The sequence below is a fragment of the Rhinatrema bivittatum genome, chromosome 1 (assembly GCF_901001135.1).
Source record: "Rhinatrema bivittatum chromosome 1, aRhiBiv1.1, whole genome shotgun sequence".
Lineage (NCBI taxonomy): Eukaryota > Metazoa > Chordata > Amphibia > Gymnophiona > Rhinatrematidae > Rhinatrema > Rhinatrema bivittatum.
In genome coordinates, this window is record NC_042615.1 from 628,331,604 (window position 1) to 628,358,561 (window position 26,958).

At 39.6% G+C, this 26,958-nt stretch overlaps 1 protein-coding gene across 1 annotated transcript in view; it reads right to left on the bottom strand.

Annotated features, from left to right (window-relative positions):
* The window catches only part of FER (FER tyrosine kinase), a 612,331-nt gene that overhangs the window by 313,171 nt on the left and 272,202 nt on the right, over nucleotides 1-26,958 (bottom strand). Inside the window, exon 13 of the mRNA XM_029572126.1 lies at nucleotides 25,842-25,964. Coding sequence (XP_029427986.1) covers nucleotides 25,842-25,964 — 123 coding nt within the window. The remainder of the gene's footprint in view (nucleotides 1-25,841; nucleotides 25,965-26,958) is intronic.

A 26,958-nucleotide genomic window follows, 5' to 3' on the forward strand; every position in this document is an offset into this window, starting at 1 on the left:
TGAGTACCTGGTACTTAATAAGGTGTCTCATACTTCCTGTATTGGTCAATTAGATTGACGACACTTTTGTATACAATAACACTATTACTTTTGACCCTTATGTACAGTGAATTGTCACCTATGATATGATGGGTTCTGTCATATATTATCTTGTAGGAGTCAATTCACAGTGACCTGAACTCACTTCATTTTCCTCAATTGGTGAACTTGCTTAGAAACATTAAGAATGAGGGAAGCAAGGCCACATCTGAACATACTTATGTCAGTACCAAAAAAAACCTCAGAAATGCCTATGTAAGCAGAAAGCAAAAGTTGGCAAGGGAGGTCAAAGAAAAGGTGAGAGAATATTACAAACTTTATTTTCTAAAACAAATGTTGTTCAAAAAAGTAAAAGTCAAAACAGGAAGTATTAATATGAAAAAACTTCTATTCCACAGCCTACCAGAATAAAGGGAAAACAAATTACTTGCTTGCCACTTTATTTTTAAACAGAACAGCAAATTTTTCAACCACATGTGCAAGCAACATTCTGCTTTCCCTAAAATTATTTCAATCTTTCTGATTTGTGGATATTAGCTAACAATTCTTTTAACTTCACATTACTAAGAAGTAAATATTCAAAAACCCATTGAAGAGGAAAGGTAGCTAAGTATTATTTACCCAGTTTCCATTAGCCATATATTAGCTGGTCAAAGTTTAAGCCATAAGATTTGTAAACAAAGCTAGTTAAATCTGAAAATAAATACTAGTCATTTAAGAAGATAGGTAGAATCAGGAACATCATCAGGAAATATTTTTTCACGGAATGGGTGGTGGATGCATGGAATGGCCTTCTGGTAAATGTAGTTAAGCCAAGAACTGTAATAGAATCTAAAACAGCTTGGAATAAACACAGAGGATCACTAGTGGTTAAAGGTTGGAAATGAAGATAAGGGATATCCTGCATTGGGATAACCTGTATGAAGCAGGCGTTACTAAACAGAATAAAAATTAATTAAAATAAATAAATAAAGCTTGCTGGGCAGACTGGATGGACCTCTTGGGTCTTTAGTTCAAAATAATTTTGATAGTTATATAAAGAACAAGGAACAAGATACATGACTCTGGAGTACAGAGGCTCTTATGTACAACAGAGATCATAATACATGGTGTTGAAGACGACGAAAGAAAAAAGAAAAAAGGTTTCGGGAAGATGGGGGGGAGGGGGAGAGGGGGAGAGAACCAGACCTGAATTGGGCAGGTGGAAGGCAAGGAGTGATATATGTCTACTTGACAACATAGCAAAAGGAGGTCAGACTGCTGAAATAAAAAGGTAACAGAAGAGGAACATAAAACACAAACTATCATTAACAGCATCAGTGAATAAATGGCTTCTACAAGACGTATCAGTTGCTTAGACGGTGATACCTTCAGGCCGCTTTCCTTTTCATATCGATAATATAAACAAACATTATGCCACCAAAAGGTAGCATTCAAACAGGAAGGTTGCTTTCAGTGGAGCAACACTAACTTAACAGCTACAGACAATAAGAAATCCAGTAGTTTCCCCCTGGGGGAGGGGGGTGTGTGGGGGGAGGTGGTATCACAGTGAGGGACTTAAGAATGACCAAGCTGTAAGACATTGTACATGTTAAATGCAGCATCTTAGAGATCATAACCCAGACCTCCTGCCAGAATTGATTAGTAAGGAAGCAATGATGCAAAAGGTGAGACAGGGCCGCCTATGGAGCATTATAAGACCAGCAAGAGTGTGACTGCGAGAGCCCAGCGTTAAACTTGGTCCAAGGTGTCCAAATCGCACAGTAAGCCAAAAAGAACATAGATTGTATAAGGTGAGAAGAAAGAGAGACACAAATAGTTTTATTCCAAAACGTAGGCCATGGGAAAACATCAGCAATCAGCAATTCACAGAACCAAACTTTCTCCAAACCAGCACAATGGGGAAAGGAGTGCAATTTAAAATATTTATATATGTGCGAGGCACCATGCCCATTAATGATCAGGAGGCGAAGAAGTTGCAATGCATGCGGCAATTGGTAAGTAAAGAAGTATCAAGGGATAAGTGACACAAGCAAAAGACCAACTGAACCCAATAATAAAATTGTGACTGGGGGAGGTGATAGTCAGATTGGAGTTGAGAAAACGTTAGCAATTTACCATCCCGATATAATTGATTAAGAGACCACAAACCAGCTGACTGCCAGCTAGGCCAGGACAAGGGCACAGAGGTGTGAGCGTAGATGATTCCCAAGGAAACGATAATTGGGGAATAGCACATTCAAAGGCATGAAAAGCAGAATATGTAGCTAAGAGAATAGGATGAGAACAAAAAGGAGTCAACGAAGCCAGTCCTGGAACAGCAGAGAGGGTGAGCGGGTGTACCAGCGCCCTCTCCAAGGGGAGACAAACTGGAGTAGAGAAGGAGCAGATATGATCCAAAACCCAGGCAAGACCCTGTTGAAGAATAAAAGAAAGATGGTAAAATTTGAAGTCAGGAAATTTAACCCCCCCCCCCCCCCCCCCCGGACTGCCTAAAGTGCACAGAGAGCAATACGAGAAAGTTTATCTTTCCATAAAAAGTGAGATAAAAGGCTATCAACCTTATGATAAAAGTGAGAAGGAAATAACATCGGAGCATACTAAGCATAAAATTAATCTGAGGAGTCAAGACCATCTTAATTGTGTCCAGGTGGCACCACCAGGAGAGAGAAAGTGACGACCATCTATTCACATTGTCTTGTATAAGAGAAATAATATGCTCCTCTGGTTTGGAAAATGTGGAAGACAAGGAAGTATAAAAATGTATACCCAGGTATTTCAGGTCTTCTGGAAGCCAACCAAAATGGAGTAGGCTCCTCATATCAGAGGCAGACATAAACTCTGACTTAGCCCAATTAACATGATAGCCAGAAATTACAGAGAAGGAAGCTATATATGCCATTATTTTGGGATTTGCAACAAGCCACCAATTTTGACTCAACTCCATGATATTGAAGGTTGGATACAACAGGGTCTTGCTTTAGGGCAAGAAGGAGAGGTTCTAAAAGAGATGTTGAATAAGTAAGGGAGAAAGGGCAACCTTGACACAGTCTTCATTGTAGCAGCACCTGTTGGGAGAGGAAACCATTGATAGAAAGAAAGGAAAGCAAAGAATGGTATAGCAATTTAGTGAGAGAAAGAAAGGAGTCGTCACAGCCTTATTTTGGTACAGAGAAGGGCTACCAAAATGATAAGGGGAATGGAACAGCTCCCCTATGAGGAAAGGCTGAAGAAGTTAGGACTTTTCAGCTTGGAGAGGAGATGGCTGAGGGGGGATATGATAGAGGTGTTTAAAATCATGAGAGGTCTAGAATGGGTAGATGTGATTCGGTTATTTACTCTTTCAGATAATAGAAAGACTAGGGGGCACTCCATGAAGTTAGCGTGGGGCACATTTAAAATTAATCGAAGAAAGTTCTTTTTTACTCAACGCACTATTAAACTCTGGAATTTGTTGCCAGAGGATGTGGTTAGTGCAGTTAGTATAGCTGTGTTTAAAAAGGATTGGATAAGTTCTTGGAGGAGAGGTCCATTGCCTGCTATTAAGTTGACTTAGAAAATAGCCACTGCTATTACTAGCAACGGTAACATGGAATAGACTTAGTTTTTGGGTACTTGCCAGGTTCTTATGTCCTGGATTGGCCACTGTTGGAAACAGGATGCTGGGCTTGATGGACCCTTGGTCTGACCCAGTATGGCATGTTCTTATGTTCTTAATGCAGAACATTAAAAAGGTAGTCCCATTCAACATGTTCAAACTTTCCTTCAACGCTGAAAAAGCTTTTGATCAAGGGTTCTCGGATATCTTTGGTTATATGCAATAAATGTAAAAACAGCTGTGCGTTATCTGTAATAACTCGGCCTTTCATAAAACCAGATTGAGAAACTTGTAAAAGTTTACCAATAACACCATAAGAAGCGAAAGTTTAATAATTTGGCAAGGATTTTTTAATTCACATTTAGTAAGGAGATTGGTCTGTAATTAGAAACCAGAAGGGGGTCTCTATTCGGTTTAGAGAAAACAATTATCTTAGCTTCATTGAAACATGGTGAGATTATGCCAGATATCTGCATGGACAGGTATAATGACTCAAGATGAGGGAGAAGTGGGGAGAGAAAAATTTTATAAAATTCTACAGGTCCAAACCTTAGGCGTTCCCAAAGCTGAGCGATGAGATAGCACTTTGGATTTCAAACTAAGTAATAGACATATCAAGCTTTTTGTGGTATGGTCTAATGTGGAAAGGAAGAAATAAGAGAGAGATTGAGGAGGGACTCCTAAGTATAAAGAGAAAGGTAGTATTTCCAGAATTCATGAAGGATTTCAGTGTGAGTGGAAAGTAATGTTCCATCGGTAAATTTGACAGCAGCTATCTTCTGGCGCTCCTTATGAGTGCAAATAATTAGCTAAGAGTTTGTCAGATCTTTTCTGGACTTTTGTAGAAAGAGAGCTTTACTGGCATGGTTGCTAAGAATTGAATTGTATTGATATTTCAATCTATGAAGTTGCATGAGAAGGGAGGCATCTCGGGATTGAATATGAGCCTGCTCCAGGCAAGAAATTTGGTTTTCCAAGTCTGAAAGTTGGACATTGAGGGCTTTGCGAGAGTGAGAAGACAATTTTGCCACGCAGAGAAGCCTTAAAGGCCTCCCAGATAATGGGCTGGGAAACTTCCATAGAAGTATTAAAGGAAAAAAACCTCCTCAATAAAAGTGAAAATATTGGACTGCAAGGAAACATCGTCCAGCAAAGTTAGATTAAATTTCCAGCTAGGATCGCCAGAAGACGGGAAATCCCAATGAATAGAAAGAGACAATAGCATGATCGGAAAGCAGAATCATGGAAAGCTTGGAGGCAAAGACCAAGGATAGCAAGGAACTAGAGATTAAGAAATAGTTAATATGAGAATAAGACTGGTGAGAGAAAGAAAAAAAGGTGAAGTCCTTATCTGTAGGGTGTAATAAATGCCATGCGTTGTTCAAGTGCTAAGTAGACATGAGATTCTGGACGGCTGCATGAGACAAAGAGGGCTGAGAGGGGGCAGCAAATTGGCGATCCAAAATCAAATCAACCAGCTGGTTAAAATCACCACCCATAACAACTGGAAGGTCAGCATTAGAAAGTAGTAGGGTAGAGAAAGTAGTAGGTGTAGAAAGTTGTAACAACAACATGCGGAGCATAAACATTAAACAGCAACAATTTAGTGTTATGAATGGACACCACTGCAGCTATCCAATGACCGTCCGAGTCAGAGTCTGGTTGAATAAGTTGTAATGGTTACGGATTTAGACCAATATGGCCACGCCACACTTCTTGTGGACCACCGAAGCAAAGAAAACCTGACCCACCCAATCTTGTTTAAGCGACTTGGATGGAATAGATGGGTTTCCTACAAAAATACAATGTTGGGATGTAAGGATTTAAAATGAGAAATTATTTTCTTGCATTAGATACAGTAATTAAGACCATTCATATTGAGAGTAAAAAGGTGTAAATCAGATGCCATTGCAAATCAAAAAGGTCAAGGGGCAGCTGCAGGGTGACCAGTAGAAAAAGAAAAAGCACTGAAGTAGGCATGAATTGTAAAATGTCCGGGATAGTGAAAGGGGAGGTTCCAAGGGTCCGGGGGAAAGGCATAGGAGGGAGCAGAAAAAGAAAAAAAAAAGCACACATAAAGGAGTGCGCTAATGATCCCTTGGAAGAGGGAAAAAAAATCCAGAACGGAGGTGGTGAGGCAAGGAGACAGGCAACTCAGTCCTCCCGTATATCAAGAAAAGAACAATAAAACCACTACTCATTAGCAGGAAAGGTAAAAAATGAAAGCAAGAAGGAAGCCCAAAGAAAGAACGAGAAAACAAAAACCAAAATGATACAGTTACCCAAAAAAACAATTCAGGAAGTGCCAAAACACAAAAAATAGGGAACATCTTGCAACATGATAAAAATTATCACAGTCCCAATGAGTCAACAGAACGATAAAAGTCTATTGGCAAAACAACAAACCAAACAATCTGTGGTGCAGTAAGGTCTGTAGTATTCTGCGCTGGATGACAAAGAGAAACACAGCCATCACAGGTAAAAACAAAAAGACAACCAAAAAAATCTAAAAAGGGAGATAGACGTCATACGCTGCCCACATAAATAAAAAGAAAACCAGACCCGCACCCTAGGGATGCAGAGAGGAGAGCAAGGAAGATGAAAAAACTAATACAAAATGGCTGTCTCCAGTCTACATGAAAAGAATATGACAACATCACTGGTGAAGCTATGTTACCGTTTGAGGTCAGCATGGTCCTGGGTCCTCTGCAGTTTCGCCGTGCAGCAGCCGGCAATAAAGTTTCTCAACACACTTCGGGCTCAGGCCCCGCCCCCTTTAAGCACATCAGTTCCCGGAAGCCCTGCAATCACATGGGAACTCTCTACTATTTAAAGCCTCAAGCCCAGCACAGCATTGCCTCTGCTACAGACTTGCTTGTGCTGGTGCTCTGTTTGGATCATGTTGCCTTTCTGCCTGACTTGGTCTGCCTGTGATTACCCCTGTCTGCTGACTGACCTGATCTTGGTTTCCTGGACACTCTGCTTCGCTGCCTGCCTACAACCCAGACCGGATTTGGACTTGCCTTTGCTCGCTGCCTGCCACGACTTATTTGTTCCCCGGACATTCTACTTTGCTGCCTGCCTACAACCCGGACCGGATTTGGACTTGCCTTGCTTGCTGCTTGCTTATGACCTGGTCTGGAGTTGGATTACCCTGCCTGTATTTGGTTATACACTGAACTGAGTTTGTTGCGTGATACTACCCTTACCAGTTACCTCGACTTATCCATCACGGCCTAAGGTAAGACTGTTATCCATCAAGGATTCACAAATTCATAACAAGCTATAGAAGTGGAAGATGTGTAAAGCATCTTCAGGTAACCATGAGGAAGGAGAATCGCAGGGTATCCAAATATTTGGCTAGCTCCAAGGGATCTTCATAAAAACAGATGGCGTTATTATGGATCACCTGCATCTGAGCTAGGTAGAGAAGGCCAAATTGAGCACCAGCCTCATGCAAGCGGGGCCGCAGACCAAAAAAGGCTTTGCGGCGAACTGCAGTTGTTTTGGCCAAGTCCAGCATGAAGGTGAGATGCATGTCATCAAAAGTGATCTGGGATTTGGCTCTAGCCGCCGCCAAGATCACTAGTACCTGCAGATATCGTAATAATTTAAGAATGATGGGGCATGGGGAAGAAGCATGCTGTGGCTTCCGCAACAGGGTGCAGTGCGCTGGCTCGATTTCCAACGGGAGGTTGAATTGGAGATCCAAACTCGCTGAGATTAGGTGCCATAGGAAGGGTAGGATGTCAGACCCTTCTCTGCCTTCTGGAACCCCCAAGAATATGGATATTATTGCAGCGGTTCCGATCAGAAAGATTCTCAACGTCGTGTTGCAGAATGGAAATCTTCTGTGCCAGCAACAGCAAATTTGTGTTCGCCGCTTCACAAGCTTCTACCCATGTTCCAGGGAGTCAATGCATGAAGATAAAGTGGCAACACTGGTAACCAGGTCTGGTGGTTCCAATTTGATTGCACAAGTGGTGTCAGTATTAGCACATAGCAATTCTTTCAATTGTTGCAATTTGACAAGAATCGGTTCTTCTGCAGATGGGACCCGGTCAGTTTGATCCTTCATGGGTGATGAGGGGTTGTGTTTTGACTGTTTGGTCCCAGAGGCAAGCGCAAAGGCTGCCTTGATTTTCCCAGATTTTGAAGTAGACCTCGCAGGATGTACAGCCAGCACAAAAAAAAAAAAAAAATACGATGAAAGGCACAACAGGATGCGGTAGATAGAAAAAAGAGCCGGGAGTTCTGAGGAGCTTAACAACTAAGCAGCCATCTTCCTTTGTGCTCACCAGCGCTTCCAGATCACTTAGTAAATGAAATGACTGCAGAAAAAGAAAAAGATCCAAGTACTCTTCACAAAACAAAATAAATAAATAAAATCTGCAATGCCTCCCCTACTTCCCTGCTCCCAGATTTGGGTAACTGTATCATTTTGGTTTTTGTTTTCTCGTTCTTTCTTTGGGCTTCCTTCTTGCTTTCATTTTTTACCTTTCCTGCATCAGAGCAAAGCTGGAGTGGAATATACAGGAGGAAAAAGCAAATCATCCTGCCTGCTCGATATGGCTTCAACTTTGGGGGTCCTGGATTGGGGGGGGGGGGTTATCATTGTGGAGAATCAGGAGAGGGTGACTAATTTTGATTTTTGGGGAAGGAGGGATTTGGGATTTACATCCTGGGAAAGTCTTCTTTTTAAAATTGGAGCTGGGAATGGGGAGGGATACATTATCAACAAACTTTTTTTTTATGAGGTTTGACAGAGCAGATTTAGGTTTGCTATTGCTGCACCCAAATTTGCCTAGCCCTATTTAGCCCATTAGTACTAATATCATGATAAGTGGCTAAATACTGGTGCCTGCCCCTGGCATGCTTCCACTTCGGCCCCCTTTTTGACTGGCTAAATCTATACACACAGCAAGAATATTTTAAACATAACAAATTTAATCAGATAACTATCAAAGTTAGTTAAATCTTCTAAAAATTGATCTAAAAGGGTTTTAAATAGCATTTCTAAAAGTTTACAGCATAATTGTAAAATGTAGTTAGGAAGCAATGCTTCTCACTAGTAGCTTCTGTGTCAAGGGTTACAAAATTCTGTACAATTTTTACATTGGGCAATAATTATGTGGTACGATTATAAATATTCGTGCATGAATATATGCATAAAGCATCTTTTACATTTTATAAATGTTGAACTTTTTTTTTTTTTTTAATTGTTTTTCAAGATTATCTGAAAGCCTTTTTTATTTTATGTCTTTCATATATTTCTCTCTCATTTATCTTTTCACTTCCTTATTCCCCTTAATTACTCTATTTATTTTCTCATCTTTCTAGAGGTTCTCACCCTAGCCTAAGGTGTTCTCCTTTCATCTCACCTAACAACTCTCTAATCTATCCTGCATGCTCGTAACTCCCTCCTTCCCTCTCTCCTCATCTATCTACATCTTTACCTTCCATCCAGTATTTATTCTCTTCCAGTCTAGTCTTCCTTCCAACTGTCATTCCTACTCATTTTCTTACCCTTCTCCTCCCACTTCTAGTGATGATTTCCTCTCTTCTTTTCATTCCCTCTGTCCCAGTTTCTCCCCTCTTGTGCTCCTTTATGTTCTCTCTTTTGATGCTCTCAAAATTTTCAACTCTTAAGCTGTCTTCTTTGTACAGCAGCAGCTTAGGACAGACCTGCAATAAACAGCTGGCAGTAGACCTGTCAAAGTCCTGAAGGAAAGAGCCAGCTGTGTCTCTGCTTTAAATGGCTTGCAAGGAGGTGTCTGTCATTTCTACTTGGGACTCCCTGGGAAATAGCCTGTAATGGAGTGGTCACTAAGGATAAGCAGTACCATGCATCAGAGCATAAGTGAAGGGAAAAAGACAGCAAACACCCAAAATTACACTTGGAAGACAGTTTGCCAAGATTCTGTGGCAAGGGACAAATTATGAAGCAGGTTAACTCCTCAATTTTAACACTTTATACCTCAATACTTACAGGGCATCTAATGTTTCATATCATAATCTCATATCTGCTAGTGTTGTGCAGAACTGTCTTTTTGCTACCCAGAGATATCAACTTGTGCTGCTGGATGTTTCTGTACCTATCTTCACTCACCAAACTTGTGTGCATACAGAGCACAGTGCCCTCCACTGGATAAGGGAAGAATTTTGCAGAGATTCCAGAAGCAAAACTCCTCACCTCCACCTTCTTAAAAAATGGAGGTATAAAAAACTGAATTAATTTGACATTTTACACTAATGAGAATAGAGGAACTGGGGCACTGCCCCATTATGGAACATTTTCACAAAAAGAAAATGTTTTCCTTCAGAATCCTCTCAGATCTTATAAGTGGTCATCAGGAAAATGGTCCACAACCATAGCTCCCACAAGAGTTTGCATGAATGAAGATCTGGGAAAAGGTCTTCAGAAGCCTTTTAGGTTCTCAGATCTTCAATTAATGCAGCAGTTCATGCAGCATCACAGCAAACTCCGGCCTTGTCAATTGTCAAATCATGTGGCATAGACTGCTTGACTATTAAGATTACTGATGTTTATACATTTCTCACTCATACAGACTAACTTTCATTATACACAATCCTCACACATTTGCTACGCTCAAAATCCTTAGTCACAGTTGATTTACAGAGCCCAGGGATTATTCCAACTACGATAAGCTTTGTCACTGCCTTTCTCATAGTTGCTGTTTTTAAAAAAAGATCCTTATTGACAAGCATATGCAAATTGCTTGGCTTACCAGAATCAGTTTTTACAAGCTTTCCATAATTGAACACACATTTAAATGGACTATAAATTAATACCATTTAATCCAAGAGTTCCCCTGAATAAAATAATGCTTATTTATGAGGGATTTGTTCTATCAGTGTAGATGAATTTAATTAGCTATCTAGGTAAGTTCATTTCACTTTTTGCAGTATCATTTTTTTATTGTCTTCAGAAATTTTTAGAGTTTTTTTTTCTAAAGAAAATACCTTAATCATCACCTGTAAATACATTATTTAACAATCTGATATAACTATACAGGTTATCAAAGGTCTTTAAAAAACTCGAATATTGATGCTTTTCCCCCTGGGAATGCCTCTATATAGTGTAGCCTGCAGATCAGCATCAGATTTCTGTGGAAATTGAAGATAGTTGTGAAAGTTAATTCTGTATTTGAATGCCACCTTTCCAAACTAATGCACAAGGAAGACATACATTACAAAACAATATTATTTATCTACCCATTAAAACAAATTAAGATCAATATAAAAATCATACACATTAATAAACTAAAAACATAATATTTTATCAATGCCATTCTATTTAATCTTTTAAAATCATAATACAGGAAGATAAAATCCTTATAAAACAAACCAAACAAATTAAAACCTTATCTAAAAAGCCAGAACTATACTATATATCAGAAAACAAAATAGTCATTCTTGAACATGTATTCTTTGGGGAGTGAATTCCACATCTGGTGGGGGGAGGAAAGGGGGAGCTGAGGGAGAAAGGGGATACCCCTGAAAAAGTTCTAGTTCTTATTTTCATCAAAATGCATTTCTAAGAGTGAAGGCACAGCAAATCTGATAAGTACAGCAAACAATCCTTTTAAATTACTTGAACCAATCTTGTTCAGAGACCAGTGAGTAAATGAAAGATATAGCACTCTGCTGGGCTCTCTTCCATGCAATGGGAAGGATTAGATGAAGATTAACAGGCAAAGTAGCATTGTGGATTTACTTAATGTCCCCCTTCCAGTCATTGAATTAAATTTGATCATATTATGATCACTATTGCCAAGTGATCCCACCACCATTATCTCTCTTACCAAATCCTGTGATCCACTGAGAATTAAATCTAAAATTGTTTCCTCTCTCTTTGGTTCCTGAACCAATTGCTCCATAAAACTTGGCAAGTTAAATGTAAGACTTTGATAAGACAGGCTAAGAGAGAATTTGAAAAGAAGTCGGTCATAGAGGCAAAAACTCACAATAAAAACTTTTAAAAATATATCCAAAGCAGAAAGCCTGCAAGGGATTCAGCTGGACCATTGGATGATCAAGGGGCACTTAAGAGAAGATAAGGCCATCGCAGAAAGATTAAACAATTTCTTTGCTTCGCTGTTTACTGAACAGAAGGTTTTCATGAGTGATGATTCAGATCAACTGAACCAAATCACAGTGAACCTGGAAGATATGGTATGCCTGATTGACCAACTGAAGAGTAGTAAATCACCTGGACCAGATGGTATACACCGCAGGGTTCTGAAAGAACTAAAAAGTGAAATTTCAGACCTATTTCAATTAATTTGTAACTTATTAAAATCATCCAATGTATCAGAAGATTGGAAGATAGCCAATGTAATCCCTATATTTAAAAAAGGGATCCAGGAGTGATCCGGGAAACTATAGACTGGTGAGCCTGACTTGTGCCATGAAAAATTGCGGAAACTGTTATAAAGAATAAAATCACAAAACATTTAAATAGACATGGTTTGATGGGACACAGCCAACATAGATTTACACAAGGGAAGTTTTGCCTCACAAATCTCCTACATTTTTTTTTAAAGGGGTGAATAAACATGTGGGTAAAGGTGAACCGGTAGATATGATATATTTGGATTTTCAGAAGGCATTTGACAAAGTCCCGCATGAGAGGCTTCTAAGAAAACTAAAAAGTCATGGGATAGGAAGCGATGTCCTTTTGTGGATTGCAAGCTGGTTAAAAGACAGGAAACAGAGAGTAGGATTAAATGGTCAGTCTTCACAGTAGAAAAAGGTAAACAGTGGAATGGCCTCAGGGATCTGTACTTGGACTGATGATTTTTAATATATTTGTAAATAATCTGGAAAGGGGTACGATGAGTGAGGTGATCAAATTTTCAGATTACATAAAATTATGCAGATTGTGATGAATTGCAGAAGGACCTTACGAGACAAAGACTGTGCTTCAAAATGGAAGATGAAATTTAATGTGGACAAGTGCAAAGTGATGCATATAGGGAAAATTAACCCTTGCTGTAGTTACACAATGTTAGGTTCTATCTTAGGAGTTACCACCCAGGAAAGATCTAGGCATCCATAGTGGATAATACATTGAAATCATCGGCCCAGTGTGCTGGGGCGATCAAAAAATCAAACAGAATGTTAGAAAGGGAACGGCAAATAAAACAGAGGATGTCATAATGTCTCTGTATCGCTCCACTATGTGCAATTCTGGTCACCGTATTTCAAAAAGGACATAGCTGCACTGGAAAAAAATCAAAGAAGGGCGACCAAAATGATAAGGGGCATAGAGCGGCTGCCCTATAAGGAAAGAGAAGACTGAGAGGGGATATGATAGAAGTCTACAAAATCATGAAAGGACTTGAACAAGTTAATGTAAATCGGTTATTTACTCTGTCAGATAACAGAAGGACCAGGGGGCACTCCATGAAGTTAACAAGTAGTTCAGTGCATGGTTAAGCTCTGGAATTCATTGCCAGAGAAAGTGGTTACAGCAGTTAGTGAAACTGGGTTTAAAAAAGGTTTGGATAAGTTCCTAGAGGAAAAATCCATAAACTGCTATTACAATAATTAATAAGCAATAGTAGCTTGTGATTTATCTAATGTTTGGGTACTTGCAACTTGGATTGGCCACTGGGTAAAATGACAGAGTGTGGGAAAAAGTATGCTTGCTGCCTACAATCCTTTTGAAAACTTCCAGCAGAATGTTTTGCACAATGGTTGGAAGGTGATGTTAGTCTGAATACTGTTCCAATCATCATTATTTGTCAACAATTTCCAGTATTTTCATAATTACAGATTACAATAGCAGATGACTGTGATTAAGCCCATCTAGTCTGCCCATTATTCTTTCCTATTACAATATCATACAGCCTACATGATCTCTAGTTACCTTCATTTCCTCTTAACTAATGAACCTTTTTTTTTTTTTAATTCCTTTTTTGAATTCTATTACTATTTTTGCTTCTACTACTTCTAAATTCTGCAATTGCCATGCCTTCTTTATCTTTATACCACTTTACCTTGTGTACATTGCACCTCCAAAGTGCATGGGGTAAAGATTCTCCATGGCACTGGCCCACCACAGATTTTAAAAAGGAAACTCCACAAGGAATTTATCTTTGAAAATCAGCTTTTACCCTGGGGGAGGTTGAAAATTGGTCTTTAAAAGTCCTGATTAAAGAAGGGCCAACAAGGAATAAAATCACTACAGAAGTAAATATTTCCATTCCCTGCTACTTGCTCAGGTATCCAATGCCCAAATATACATTTCCAAGTAAGCACACAAGATTAGATAACTCACTGACATATCTGTTAACAGTAACATCTCTCAAATTTGAAGTCTAGCAGCTAAAAACTATTTAGATTAACTGGAAAATGTTTGTAATAAGCACATCATGGGAAAGACAATTTTCAAAGTCATTTATGTGGGTAATATGCAATAATTGTCTCTCTTATCAGAGTTGTCATCCAAAGGTGTTCAAGAAGCATTTGCCTATAGGACAGTTTTAGTGGATCAGAAGGTTATGCGCAGGCACACAGAATTATAAGACTAATACCCAGGAGTTGAGTAATAGATTCCTTCAAAGAGGCTATCCAATAAAGCATTTGAAGCAAGCCTATTCTAGTGCGTTACTTGCAAATAGGGATTTTTTTGTTACAACAGGCACACAAAAAGAAAACAACCAGGCAAATGGGCATTTTAAGATGCATTACAACTTTGGGTACAAAATTATTAGAACACATCAGAGAATTATGCAACAATATGAGATTTTTTATGAGCTTCTGACGTTTGCTTTTTCCTGTGGTTGTAATATTAGAGATCAATTAGTAAGATCAGCATTGCAAGTGAGAGATTCAGGTTCCCAATAGCGGTTAGAAAAATTTGGGACATCCCCATGTGGTAAATCCACAATGTGTGCATTAATATGACATAAACCACATATCAGCTTTCTATCGGGTAATAATTTTGCAATCAGAACTCATGCAACTGGGTGTGTCTATACATATATGGGTAGATTTTAAAAGGCCTCTGCATGCCAAAGCCGGGAGATATACATCTCCAGCCAGCGTGTGCTACACAGATTTTAGTTTAAACAATTTTTATTGAGCAAACATGAAGTAAAGAAAACCAAACCACCGGGGGGGGGGGGGGGGGGGGCCTTACACTCTTAGCCACCCCTGAACAGAGTGTGCACATATCTCCCAGTATGTGTACAAATCCAAAAGGCAAAAAAGTAGGTGGGGTATGGGCGGAGTATGGGCGATTCAGATCTATAAGTAAAAACGTGCGTGTAAGTAATTAAGAACATAAGAAAATGCCATACTGGGTCAGACCAAGGGTCCATCAAGCCCAGCATCCTGTTTCCAACAGTGGCCAATCCAGGCCAAAAGAACCTGGCAAGTACCCAAAAACTAAGACTATTCCATGTTACCATTGCTAATGGCAGTGGCTATTCTCTAAGTGAACTTAATAGCAGGTAATGGACTTCTCCTCCAAGAACTTATCCAATCCTTTTTTAAACACAGCTATACTAACTGCACGAGGTCCCCTACCATGTAACTTTACTTCTGCTATGGAGGAGGTCTAAGTAGGGGGGGAAAAAACTAGGTTACTCAGCAGGGTTTTAAGGGTTGGGGCAGGTAGGGTAAAAGAAAGGCTAGTCAGCTGGGGGTTAAGTCCTATCCTTTAACTGGGTTAACTGGGAATGAACTGGGGAAATGAGAATTGGTGTTGGCACGCCTATCTTACAAAATCCCCCCACTTACACAGTAGACGCATTTGTGAACACCCATATAAAATGGGGCGCACATGCACACACGTCCTGCCGATTTTATAACATACGTGCATATGTGCAAGCATGTTATAAAATGGATGCGTTCATGTGCGTGTGCCGGCAAACATGCGCACCAGAATGAAAGTTACTGGCATAGTTTATTTGATAACTTGCCCTTATAATAAATACTGTAGCCCTTACTGGGAGGTGGGGTTAAGTCCCAAGGGCTCACAAACATATTTGATTTCCTTTGAGGCTGGTCCAGGTAGCAGTTAACTCCCATGCTTGACTCTCTATCCCAGGGTGGATTCTTTTTATGGGGGGAAGCTCTCGCTTAAGGTCCAGACCACGGTGTCTTGTCTTCAGTGAGTGTAGAAAGTAGCTGCATCCCCAAGGGCTGAGATGCTGCAACAAATCAGAGAGGATCAGGCTCTGGATGTTAAAATAAAATTTACTGATTTGGCAATGATTCAATAAAAGTACATTTGTACATGTGTATTTCTCTGTAAGTAGGTGTCCTTAATTTCAGGCATCTGGGAAGAGCTCCTATGGTAGTTTAAATTGCACAAAGCTCACCCAGTAGTTTACCAGGAATCCTATTGAAGGGTTCCCTCAATAACAACAAAAACAGTCCTATCTGAATCCATATCCTTCCTGTTCACCCAGCCCCATCCTGATCCCAAGGATGGCAATCCGATTGGGCTCTCCCGGTCTTATGCGGTCCTGTCCTCCTAGTTGTGGTTACTGAGGACTTCTCTTTCAGGAAAAGCCAAAAGGGGATCAGGCTACCTAGGTCCTGCATCCCTGTGGGGAGGAGTTAATCGGAAAAACCTCCCCACACAGCCAATCTCCAAAAAATACATCTAAAAGGTAAAGCTGGATACAGCTTCAGCCATCACTGTCTGCCTCAGAAGGATCTGTCACTGGTGCTTGCCTCATCTAGGTTGTAGAGTGGGCTCACAGGACTTCAGCCCTCTGGTTGAGAGCTCTTTTGCCCCAAAAGGGAATACGGCAAAAAATCTCTCTCTCTCTCTCTGTAATTAATTTGAGAAGGATCCTCTGGGCAGGGAGTGCTCGATGAGGTATCATTTCAAACAAAATGCAGAGGCTGGGAAGTCTCACCAGAGAGAAAAACCAAAACATTGTTTGGAGGCTCTCTAAAGTTAATCACACTGAGTTCTAAAATGGCTGTGCTAAATAAGTTGAGGTGTTCAACCACAGACCTCCAGGTTGGGAGAGGCTGAGAAGGGATAGAAGGCTCATCGTTAGTGTGCTCTATACAGGGACCTTGTAACATCTGGTGGCCAACCCACAGGTATGCCACATTATATTAAGAAAATGAAGCATCAGGTTTATACATGGCTGATTGAACATAAGAGCTGCTTTTCAACTGGAATATGAGAAGCAACAAGGGTGGTACTGGATTACATTCCAGAGGGTAGACAGGGTGGTGATAGACTATTGAAGCTGTCACAATGTGAACAATAATTGATTTTCAGGTTACAGACAACACAACTCTACGGATTAAACAGAGAAGTTGAATGGGGAGTTTGGGCTTAAATATAAGTACTCTATCCAGTTTAGTAAAGCCTCAATGAAATGAGCAGTATTTCAAACAGGACACTGTTTGCATCTATAATATTTTTCAATGTGATATTTTTACGTGATTTCATTGGCAGACAAAGATATAATGAATCCTGTGTGTTCTCATTCAGATTTTTAAAGCAAAATAGAGGTTCCGCCCAAATTCAGTGAAATACGAAGGGATAAATTACTAGAAGAATCCCTCTAATGCAGAGCATATAGCTCTGAAACATGGTATCATGTCAGGCCTTAGCTTTGGGGAAAGGAAAGTAATATTTTATCATCATAACACGTTGGATATTTTATATGCATAAAAACATTATAAAAACAGACACTGAACCAATGATTATAATTATTCCAGAAAGAATCATGCTTCATTATTGAAAGCTTCACTCTGCTTATATGAAGGTCCTTAAATAATTCGTTTTGGGTTATGCTACATTGCAATCAAGAAATTTAAGTGAACGGTGAATGCTTTTTCTCTGAGACTTGTTGGGGTGCATTCATTTCTGACTTTGGTGCGAATGTAATAAACCTTTAAAAAAAGCTGTCACTTCAGTTAGCAAGGCCTTCTTTTAGATGCATGTTTTACTGTTCTATATTTAAACTACATAGGATATAATTGATTAGCTATTTTAAAACTATTACTCTAAATTTACATAGCAAAGCATAAACTAAAGCCTATGCTGAAACACCTAACTCTTATATTGCAAGAAAGAAATCCCAGAGAAAAAATACACAACAGCAGATGTAAAATATGTACATGTGTCTCAGTCTAGGCTTTTTCCCCACCAATAAAAAATTGTGCATTCCATTTCTATAGCATTTCTAGACTACTAACTCGTATATGAACAAAATGATGCTAGATATGCTTGGCTATTCTGTTTATTTTACATTGCGTATTTCTAGTTTACCTATCTACAAAAAACTCTAGCAAACTAAGATCTTGTTTATTAAAATTCAACAGCATGTGCTGCTGCTTATCTTGAGCTAAAGTAATAATCCTCTGCTCATGACATCACAGTCTGTTGCTGTAGCAATTATTGTGAAAGTACAAGTGATAGATTCTAAGACTTCAGTTGAAGAAAGGCAAGGAGAATGAGAAAATAGTAGTCAACATCTATATTAAGTAGAATGTTAAAGCGGTTCAAAGTATGGTTATAATTTTACAAATATTCATTGGCATGTCAAAGTAATCTAAGTAAATTAATACCTCTCTTCTCCCCATCTATGACAGATGGTATTTGGTTCTGACTTTTGATAGCTAATTCTAATTGGCAAACATTTTTTTAAAATGTCAAAGGCAAAATACATTTGAACACGTTCCATATCAGAACATTGTGATTCACCGTCCTTAAAATGTGGATGGTTACAAAACAAATTATCTAGATCTAAAATTTAAAAATAGTACATGCAGTTTAACTATAATGAAGCATTTATTCTAATGGAAAGGCAAACATATCCTGTGGCAGTTCTGGAAAGATGGCCGCCAGCCGGACCTCCAAGCTATAGGACTTGGAGGACTGAGCAGCAGACACCATGGCCCACTGAGGGACCCTGCTGGCAGGAGGGCAGCATTGCACACTGCCCCTTATATACAGCTTTCCAAGAGTATAAATCAAGCCCATGGTTTATCCCAAGTTATGCCAGAACGTGAAAAATAAGCATCTATGTTGCAATTTGCTTGTTTTTGAGGCAGGGCAAGCTTAGTCTCTGCAGGGAAGGAGAAAGTAGATAGATAGATAGATAGATAGATAGATAGATAGATAGATAAAAAACAAAGTGGAATTAGAAACATCTTCCATATTACCCAACATACAATTACCTATACAGATATAAAAAAATCAGGCAATATATAATTGTAAAATGTGCTCGACAACAGACCCAAATACACTCCAATGGAGTGGGGAAAAAGCACTATGAATGAAAATAGAATCAATTAAAAAATACAATTTTAGTAACGTATAATCACAGATAATAAAATAGAACACTTTTGTCTTCTTACCAAGAATTATTTGTGTACATCTATGGTTCTGACTATAAAGTGCTGAATCCTCCCTAATACACTGTTAGAATAAACAAGACAACTATACACATAACATTGCACATCCTGACAATTTAGTTACAATGTAAACAGCTCAAAATGTTGTACATAAGCATCAAGTGATTATAGTATGATGTAATCAGACAGGGGTTTCACAATATAATTGCTCTGTTATAGCACTCTTAATAATCACATCATACTGTTTTAACACAATAGTGTACATTCACACAACAGCCACCAAAGGAAACTAATACAATGGTAGATTTAAATAGTGGCATTTATTTAATGATCAATGAGAGAAAAGATATAAACATGGTGATCCTCCTGGGTATGATGTCAAATGCCCCAACAAGGCCCTTGTTTCACCAAGTATGGCTTCCTCAGGGGGAAACACTGACAAGATGGACACCAAAAAATCTATTTGCCACCTTGATATTTTTGCATCTCTTAAAGTTGAACAGAGCACAGGAGATAATGAATGTGACTGTGTATTTCAGAAAGCAAACCTCACCTTTAAACAAGGATAACGGAAAAAAAATTTGTTTCAGCCACTCAAGGCTTAAAGAGTTCAGATACTGTGCAGATGAAACCAGAATGGCTAGCTGGATAAGGTGTAGGAATACCTCTCATTACAACAGCTTCCTGTCGCAGATCCCGAATCGGGTAAAACTACTAGCAAAGCCATTTGTGATGTCTTGCTCCCGTGCTGTACATGCTTGAAAAAATGTTTGCAATTGACATATATATATATATATATATTAGAGATGTGAATCGGAACCAGAATCGGTTCGGATTTCAGTTCCGATTCACATCTCTAATATATATATATATATATATATATGCAGTAAGGCTTAGCTACTGACCTAATTTCAGTACAACACACAGGCTGATGTATAACTATCACCATACTTTCCAACTAATGAGCTAATGAAATTATGGTAAAACAATAAAGCTATAACATTTTTCTTGTTTGCAGGAATGAAATTTATCATTTTATCATTTTCAAATTAAATTAGGATTTCATTAATTATAAATACTTCAAGTCAGTGTACACAGAGATGTACAACTGTATGCAATTGTAGAAAGGCAAAAGAGTTACACACAATAAATGAACAAAATAAAAGTAATACTTAAAAAAAAAATGGGACAGATACTCTTCGGAAGAGCTTACAATTTAAGTGAAGGCAACAGTGGAGAACACATAAGAGAAGGAATAAAAAGAAGATGTAGGGCAGAAGAAACAAAAATAGGCATAGCATAAGGTTACTTGAAAAATGCAGAAAATATTTTGCTGTTAGGAACCCCGGGACAAATTAGCGGATGCCAACATTAGAAGTAGGATACTGAACAATGGAGCCACAAAACACAAAGTAAATAAAGATTGATAGATACTCCAGGAGAGCTCTAGGATCATTAACTTCAAAAAGTGAGGGTAGAACCTTAACAGGGAGCAGAATATAAGGACAGGAGGAACAGACAGACCTTGCTTGCACAATAACTGCCTTGCCTGGTCTCTAATTCCACTCTTATAGCCACCCACTTCCATTGGACCTGAGACTTGAAGCCACTTGTAGATGCAAAATATGTGGAAACTTTGCTCCAAGATGGCCTACAGCTCATTCAAAACTTGACATTTGCTGACTACAAGTAGACAAACATTTAGAGAAAAATAGTATGGATTTTTAAGTATGCTAATAAAAAAAGGGTTTAAAACAGAAGAAAACATTCAGGAAGAGGCACTAACAATCACAGGAAAAAAAAATCTAATAAACTTTTGAAAACATTAGATTATGTTATCACACTGAAAAATGCTAAACTAATTTTCACATTGTTAATAAGCCAAATGAGGGCCACTCAACCGCCTCCAGATCATCATCAGAAGGCTGCCTACCTATATGCCTTAAAAAAAGCCATGGTTAGACCCTTACTTGAGAAGCCAAGCCTAGACCCAACCATCCTTACTAACTAGTCTCATGGAGAGTGGTGCATCATGCCACATTCATCTCTCTCGCCTCCCCTCAGCCCAGCCAGTTCTCATCAGTTCCTCTTCCCCAGGAACAACTGCCAGTGCCCTCATTCACTCCCACTAGCCAGATCCCATCAATGCCTCTGTATCCTCTTTGTGACCCCATCTCTCTCTCTCTCCCCCTCCTTACTTTCTCTCCCCTCTTTTCAATCCAACCACTACTCTCTTGCTAACCCCACAATCACCCTCTCTCTTCCCCAATTTGTTCCCAGTGTTTCATCAGTCTCTTTCTCCTACTTCAGCTATTGCTTCTGCACTTTTCTCCCAGGCCCCACGGGCTTGTACTAGTCCCACCCCTCTTGCTTCACGCTTGTGCCATTGCCGTTCCCGCCCCCTGGCTCCTGCTACTTCGGGCCTCGCAGCTTTTGGTGTTCCTGCTCCCACCACTCCTGCTGCTGCTTCTGGCCAGCAAGATACAGTTTCAGAGGCTGCTTGTTTCCCTTTTCCTATGTTACGCAAACCCCCTGGCATGGATTCACGGACTAGCATAGATCAGAGTTTTCAAACCTTAAGATATTTAAAATAAGTAGTGATTAATCCTTATAACACAATTAAGTGGAAAATCTAACAATTTTCACAACGCAGCGGATAACATCCATGGTGTTTCCAAATCTTAACCAAGATTCCAGACCTGCTTGGTTTAGCATGTTGGCTTATTATTCTTATTCCCTATACCAGGTAGTCTCTCAGCCCTGGAAGATGGAGATTGTCAATGCACCAGATCAAGAGTACAGGATCTTGACAACAACCCAAACTCCCACAGAGCTATGCTGCTGGCATGCTGCAGTTTTTTTCAGTTTTGTACTAAACTGTTACACTAATGAAAAGTAGCCAGCATCTGAGGTTTACTTAAGTGCTGCAAAACCCTGAAAAAGATGCAAACAAAAATGATTCACCATACTTCCTTCAAAAGAAACAATTTGTTCTCCCTGTAATTCATGGTTTCCTACCATTATTTGTCATTGTCAGCTTTTTTCCTAGCCCGTAAAGAGCCTTAAGGAGTCATATGCTTGAGCAACAGTTCCCTGGTAGCTTTTATACTGCTGTTACTATAACTAGACCTCCAAACTAAACCCAAATGAGTGGATCCCCTTGAACCATTCACTAGGTGGCTGTAGCACTCTTGAGCTGCTGTTGTAAAGTTCAAGTCTGCTGTAGGTGTCAATGTCGTAACAAATAATTCATAATTCTGAGTGGCAACTTTTCCTAAACCAAACCGATCGGGGTCGCTTTGGGGGCAGCATGGCAAGCACAGGTGCTGACCCAAGCCCTGCACCGAAGGCTACCAAAGCTTCTTCAGCTTCCCTCGATGCTCTGCCCGGTCCTTCCCTAGTGCCAAGGTCGAAGACAACAAACCTGATGTCCTCGACTTGGAAGAAACTGACAGGGGCCGGTCCCCGGCACCCCTATCCACCAGCAGTATTGACAGAGCAGTTGGCCCCGCTGATGTCGATGTCTCAAGCTTTCTCACCCCGAAGAGCTTCTCCATCTTATTGTTGCAATTGCGACGTCCCTTTGGGGTCATTTGGTCACAAAAGCAGCTCCCCCAGATATCATGTGATGCCCCCAGGCAGAGGATACACACATCGTGTGGATCTGTAATAGACTTAGTCCTTGGGCACAGACAAAAATTCGATTAGGCCATGATGTCGACACGAACTTAAAGAGAGAAAATGACAATGGAGGCAGCGGGCGACCGACACACAGCTGCCACTGGGGAAAGGAAGGCAAAGAAAATTTACCATACCTCCGAAAAACCAAAGGGACCCTCACATGGGAAATAAACAGAAAACGATTGGTGACATTTTTCCAAATACTTTTTTTTTTTTTTTTAAAGTAAAAAACACAAGCTCAGTAACTGTGAGCAAAAGCACCACGGAAAAACGAGACTGAAGAGGGACCCCGCCTGGATGTGTAATATAGGGCATGCTCAGTGTATCCAAAGTTCTAGAAACTTTGACATAAATTTACCATGTCGAGCTCCATGTGATGCTATCACCCATGTGTGAGGACTACCAGCCTTGCTTGTCCTAGGAGAAACCAGTCATATCGCCTCTCAATAGACTCTTCTCCAAGCTGAAGAACCCTAACCAGTACAGCCTAATGGGCCAATCAGTAAAAATCACGGGAGGCGTGCGCCCAGGATACTCTCCAGGGGGAGAGATACAGTAATTTATTTAAATTAGGGTCCGTGGCAAAAGAGGCGCTAAGGACACTAGCGCGTCCCTAGCGCCTCTTTTTGGACAGGAGCAGCGGCTGTCAGCGGGTTTGACAGCCGACGCTCAATTTTGCCGGTGTTGGTTCTCGAGCTCGCTGACAGCCACGGGTTTGGAAACCGGACGCCAGCAAAATTGATCGTCCAGTTTTCAACCCGCGAGCCGCGGGCCCATTTTTGTTTATTTTTTTTTTTTACTTTTTTTTTTTTTTTTTTTAACTTTTGGGGCCTCTGACTTAATATCGCCATGATATTAAGTCGGAGGGTGCACAGAAAAGCAGTTTTTACTGCTTTTCTGTGCACTTCCCCGGCGCCGGCAGAAATTAACGCCTACCTTTGGGTAGGCGCTAATTTCTTAAAGTAAAATGTGCGGCTTGGCTGCACATTTTACTTACTGTATCGCGCGGGAATACCTAATAGGGCCATCAACATGTTGCGGGCGCTATTAGGTTCGGGGGGGGTTGGATGCGCGTTTTCAATACGCTATTACCCCTTACTGAATAAGGGGTAAAGCTAGCGCGTCGAAAATGCGCGTCTAATCGTGGGTTAACAGTGCGCTCCGCCGGAGCACACTGTACTGTATCGGCCTGCTTGTAAGGGAGCAGTTCCAGCCCCTTAATTTTTGTTGTGCTTGCAAACTCAAAACAGGGATGCACCCAGCTACGATCAGAACCTTGGTACTTGCTTTATGTTTTTTCAATGCTGATTACAGTTGCCCAGTACAGGAACGCTCTGCCTGTGCACAAAAATCAAACTGGTGCTGAAATTTCTACTGCTGAATTATCACAGGCTTTCTGAAACCAAATAATCGCCCCAATTTATCTATTTTTACTGGAACACCCCCAGCTATTTTAAGAGTTGTGGTAGCAAGCAGAGGACACTAGATATCTTGTGTACCATCACACCATGGGAAAAAGTCTCCTGAAGTCAAAAAGAAATTATTTATGATAGAGGGAATTGATACCACACCTGTGACTGCCCATGAGGCAAATGCACTAGGAACAACTTAGTGATGATGATGCTGCTGGGATTAGCAAGAATATTAGAGTGACTGAGCAGTTTTCTATAGGGATGGAAGAGGAAGAAAGGGCCACCTGAAGGGCCCTGATTTGTTTCCAAACCCAAGTCAGCAGGTCAAGAGCTAACATGGTAAAATGGAAATACTCTACCTAACCCGAGACCTTTGACTGTGGTGAGAAGCAAACCATGTAACACTTTTTGGACTGCCCACTGCTCAATGATGGCCCCTGTACAGTTGGGACATTACATACAATCCCATACATCAAACAGAGCAGTTCCTGGATCACTGAACTGCACAGCTGGCAGAGAACCCATGCACTGCCAGAAGAACAGAAGGCAATGCCAAGATACCTGTGTGGCACAGCTAGCAAAGAGATCAGGCCTTGCCAGCCAAACAGTAAGAAGCAGTGAAGGAACTAAGTGGCAAGGCTAGCAGGAGAGAATGGAGGATGGAAGAGAAAGTAGAGGAAGAGTTTGAGGAGATTCCCTATCATTTTTGATGGGCTTACTAATTACTTGTAGTCTGAATCAGTCTGAATGTTTTTAGAAAAAATTAAAGACCTGGCTTTTCTCAGAAAACAGATGAATACTCTGGGATGACAGGTACAATTATACTCAGTAACATGTAAGATGATGGGTTCTATTTTTATATATTAGTTATAAATTTGTAGCTGAGACTTTAGTTATAATTTTAATTGTATAATCTTATTTTATAAATGTTGTATACCGCCCTAGATCGATTCTAGCGACCAGGAAGGCAATATAGAAATGTGCTAAGTAAATAAATAAATGAATGAATGAATGAATGAATGAATGAAGTATAAATTAATATATGGGGATGACAATTTTCTGATGATTTTATCTAGAAAACTAAGCAGATGCTTCAGTAAAACTTCCCTGCCTTTCTGTGGATAAAATTCCCCACACTATTTCCCAGTGTGGTTACTTTTACCCACACTGTAAAGGGGCCTGCACATAATATAGAGCAGATTTTATTTTTTAAATCCAAAAGGCTATTTAGGGTATAGACTTTGCACTTGCTGCACAGCAGGTACAAGGTCCACAGGTACTTGGCAGGTCCTATATTTTCAAAATTAAACTCCATGGGGTATTTTTCTTTGAAAACGTGCTTGCAGGTCACAGGTGCAAGGTACTTGAAGAGTTTCAAAATTGCCAAGGAAATAAAACATCATAAAACCAAGCAGCAGACCCAAGATCTACATTGCTGACAAAATCCAGAGATACTATTTTTCTGGGAGATTAGTATACTCCAAATTATTCCATAATTTATCATTGGGTTTTGTTGAATTCAGGATTCCATTCCTGATGGTAACTTAAATATGCATAAGACCTCATCTGAAGCCCTGGAAATATTTGGGGATTAAACTATAACCGGATGCTTTTTCCAGCCATATGACAAAGAAGGCTCCATTCAGAACAGGCTACACTGTCCCTATTCTTCCATAGGAAAATGTAGCTTCTTGGCAAGTACACCCTGCTTTTACGAACAGAAGAAGAAAGATCAAAACATCTACCTTAACAACAGGATTCAGCAGAACTACACCCGATTTCTTAGTAATGACTTGTTTTGTTGTATAATGATGGTCTATAAGCTGAGGGATAGTCAAGAAGCCAGTTCCTTCAAACCGATATTGATTCTGCAAGGTAAAAAAGCACATTCAAATCAATGACAAAGTTTCAAAAAAGAATAAATTTATAAGCAAACAATTTTTCTCTGAATGATACTAAGTGATTAACACCATACAACATATATAATCTACACAAGATAAAATATCCACTTACGATCAACATAAAATCATAGAAATCAATAAATAAAAGAAAAACCATAAAAGATATACAACATCAAGACAAAACATATAAAACATCCTTGCCCAAAATTAAATCGGCCCACTTAAAATATATCTTAAGGCTGTTTTAAAAAAAAAAAACAAACAATCTCAAATCATAATATATGTAACAAATAATCTAGTAAATCAAAGATAGGTAATCTTGTTATAAATGAAATATACTGAATATTTTATATACTGCACATATTTTTTATATCCGTAGCCAGTATCTGCACTTAAAAGCTTAAATATGTCTATTTCTAAATAACAAGTATTGGTAGCATGCTTTTTTGTTTGTTTCCTATGTGGGGAGGGGAGGCAGGAAAGTTAATTAAGCTAGCAAATCAAATATTCTCTTCTATTCCTGTTCTGGTATACATATACACACATACATACATAAAATCAAAATATATGGTGTATGTGTGTATAACACAGCTCAGATAGTTTATGCCATTCAATGCCCATAAAACATGGTATATATAAGGCACACTTAATTATCCATTAAGACCTGGATTATTTAGCATAAGAGTTGTATCCAGACTAGCAAGGAGTCCCCATTAGTTCAACACTGGGAAGAACTGGCCCATTGATTGGATTAGCTAACATTTTTTTTTATTATCTAACAAGTCAGATGTTCTAGGAACAGTAATACCTCTGAAGCGCTAAAGCACTGTGAACACATTTTTTTTTCTTGGCACACCATTGCTCCTGAAGGTATCATTTTGATAATAGACTAGGAAGCCTTCTTATAATTGATATTTATTATTGAGCTTGTACCTTTCTATTTTTGGTGTCAGCTTCCTAG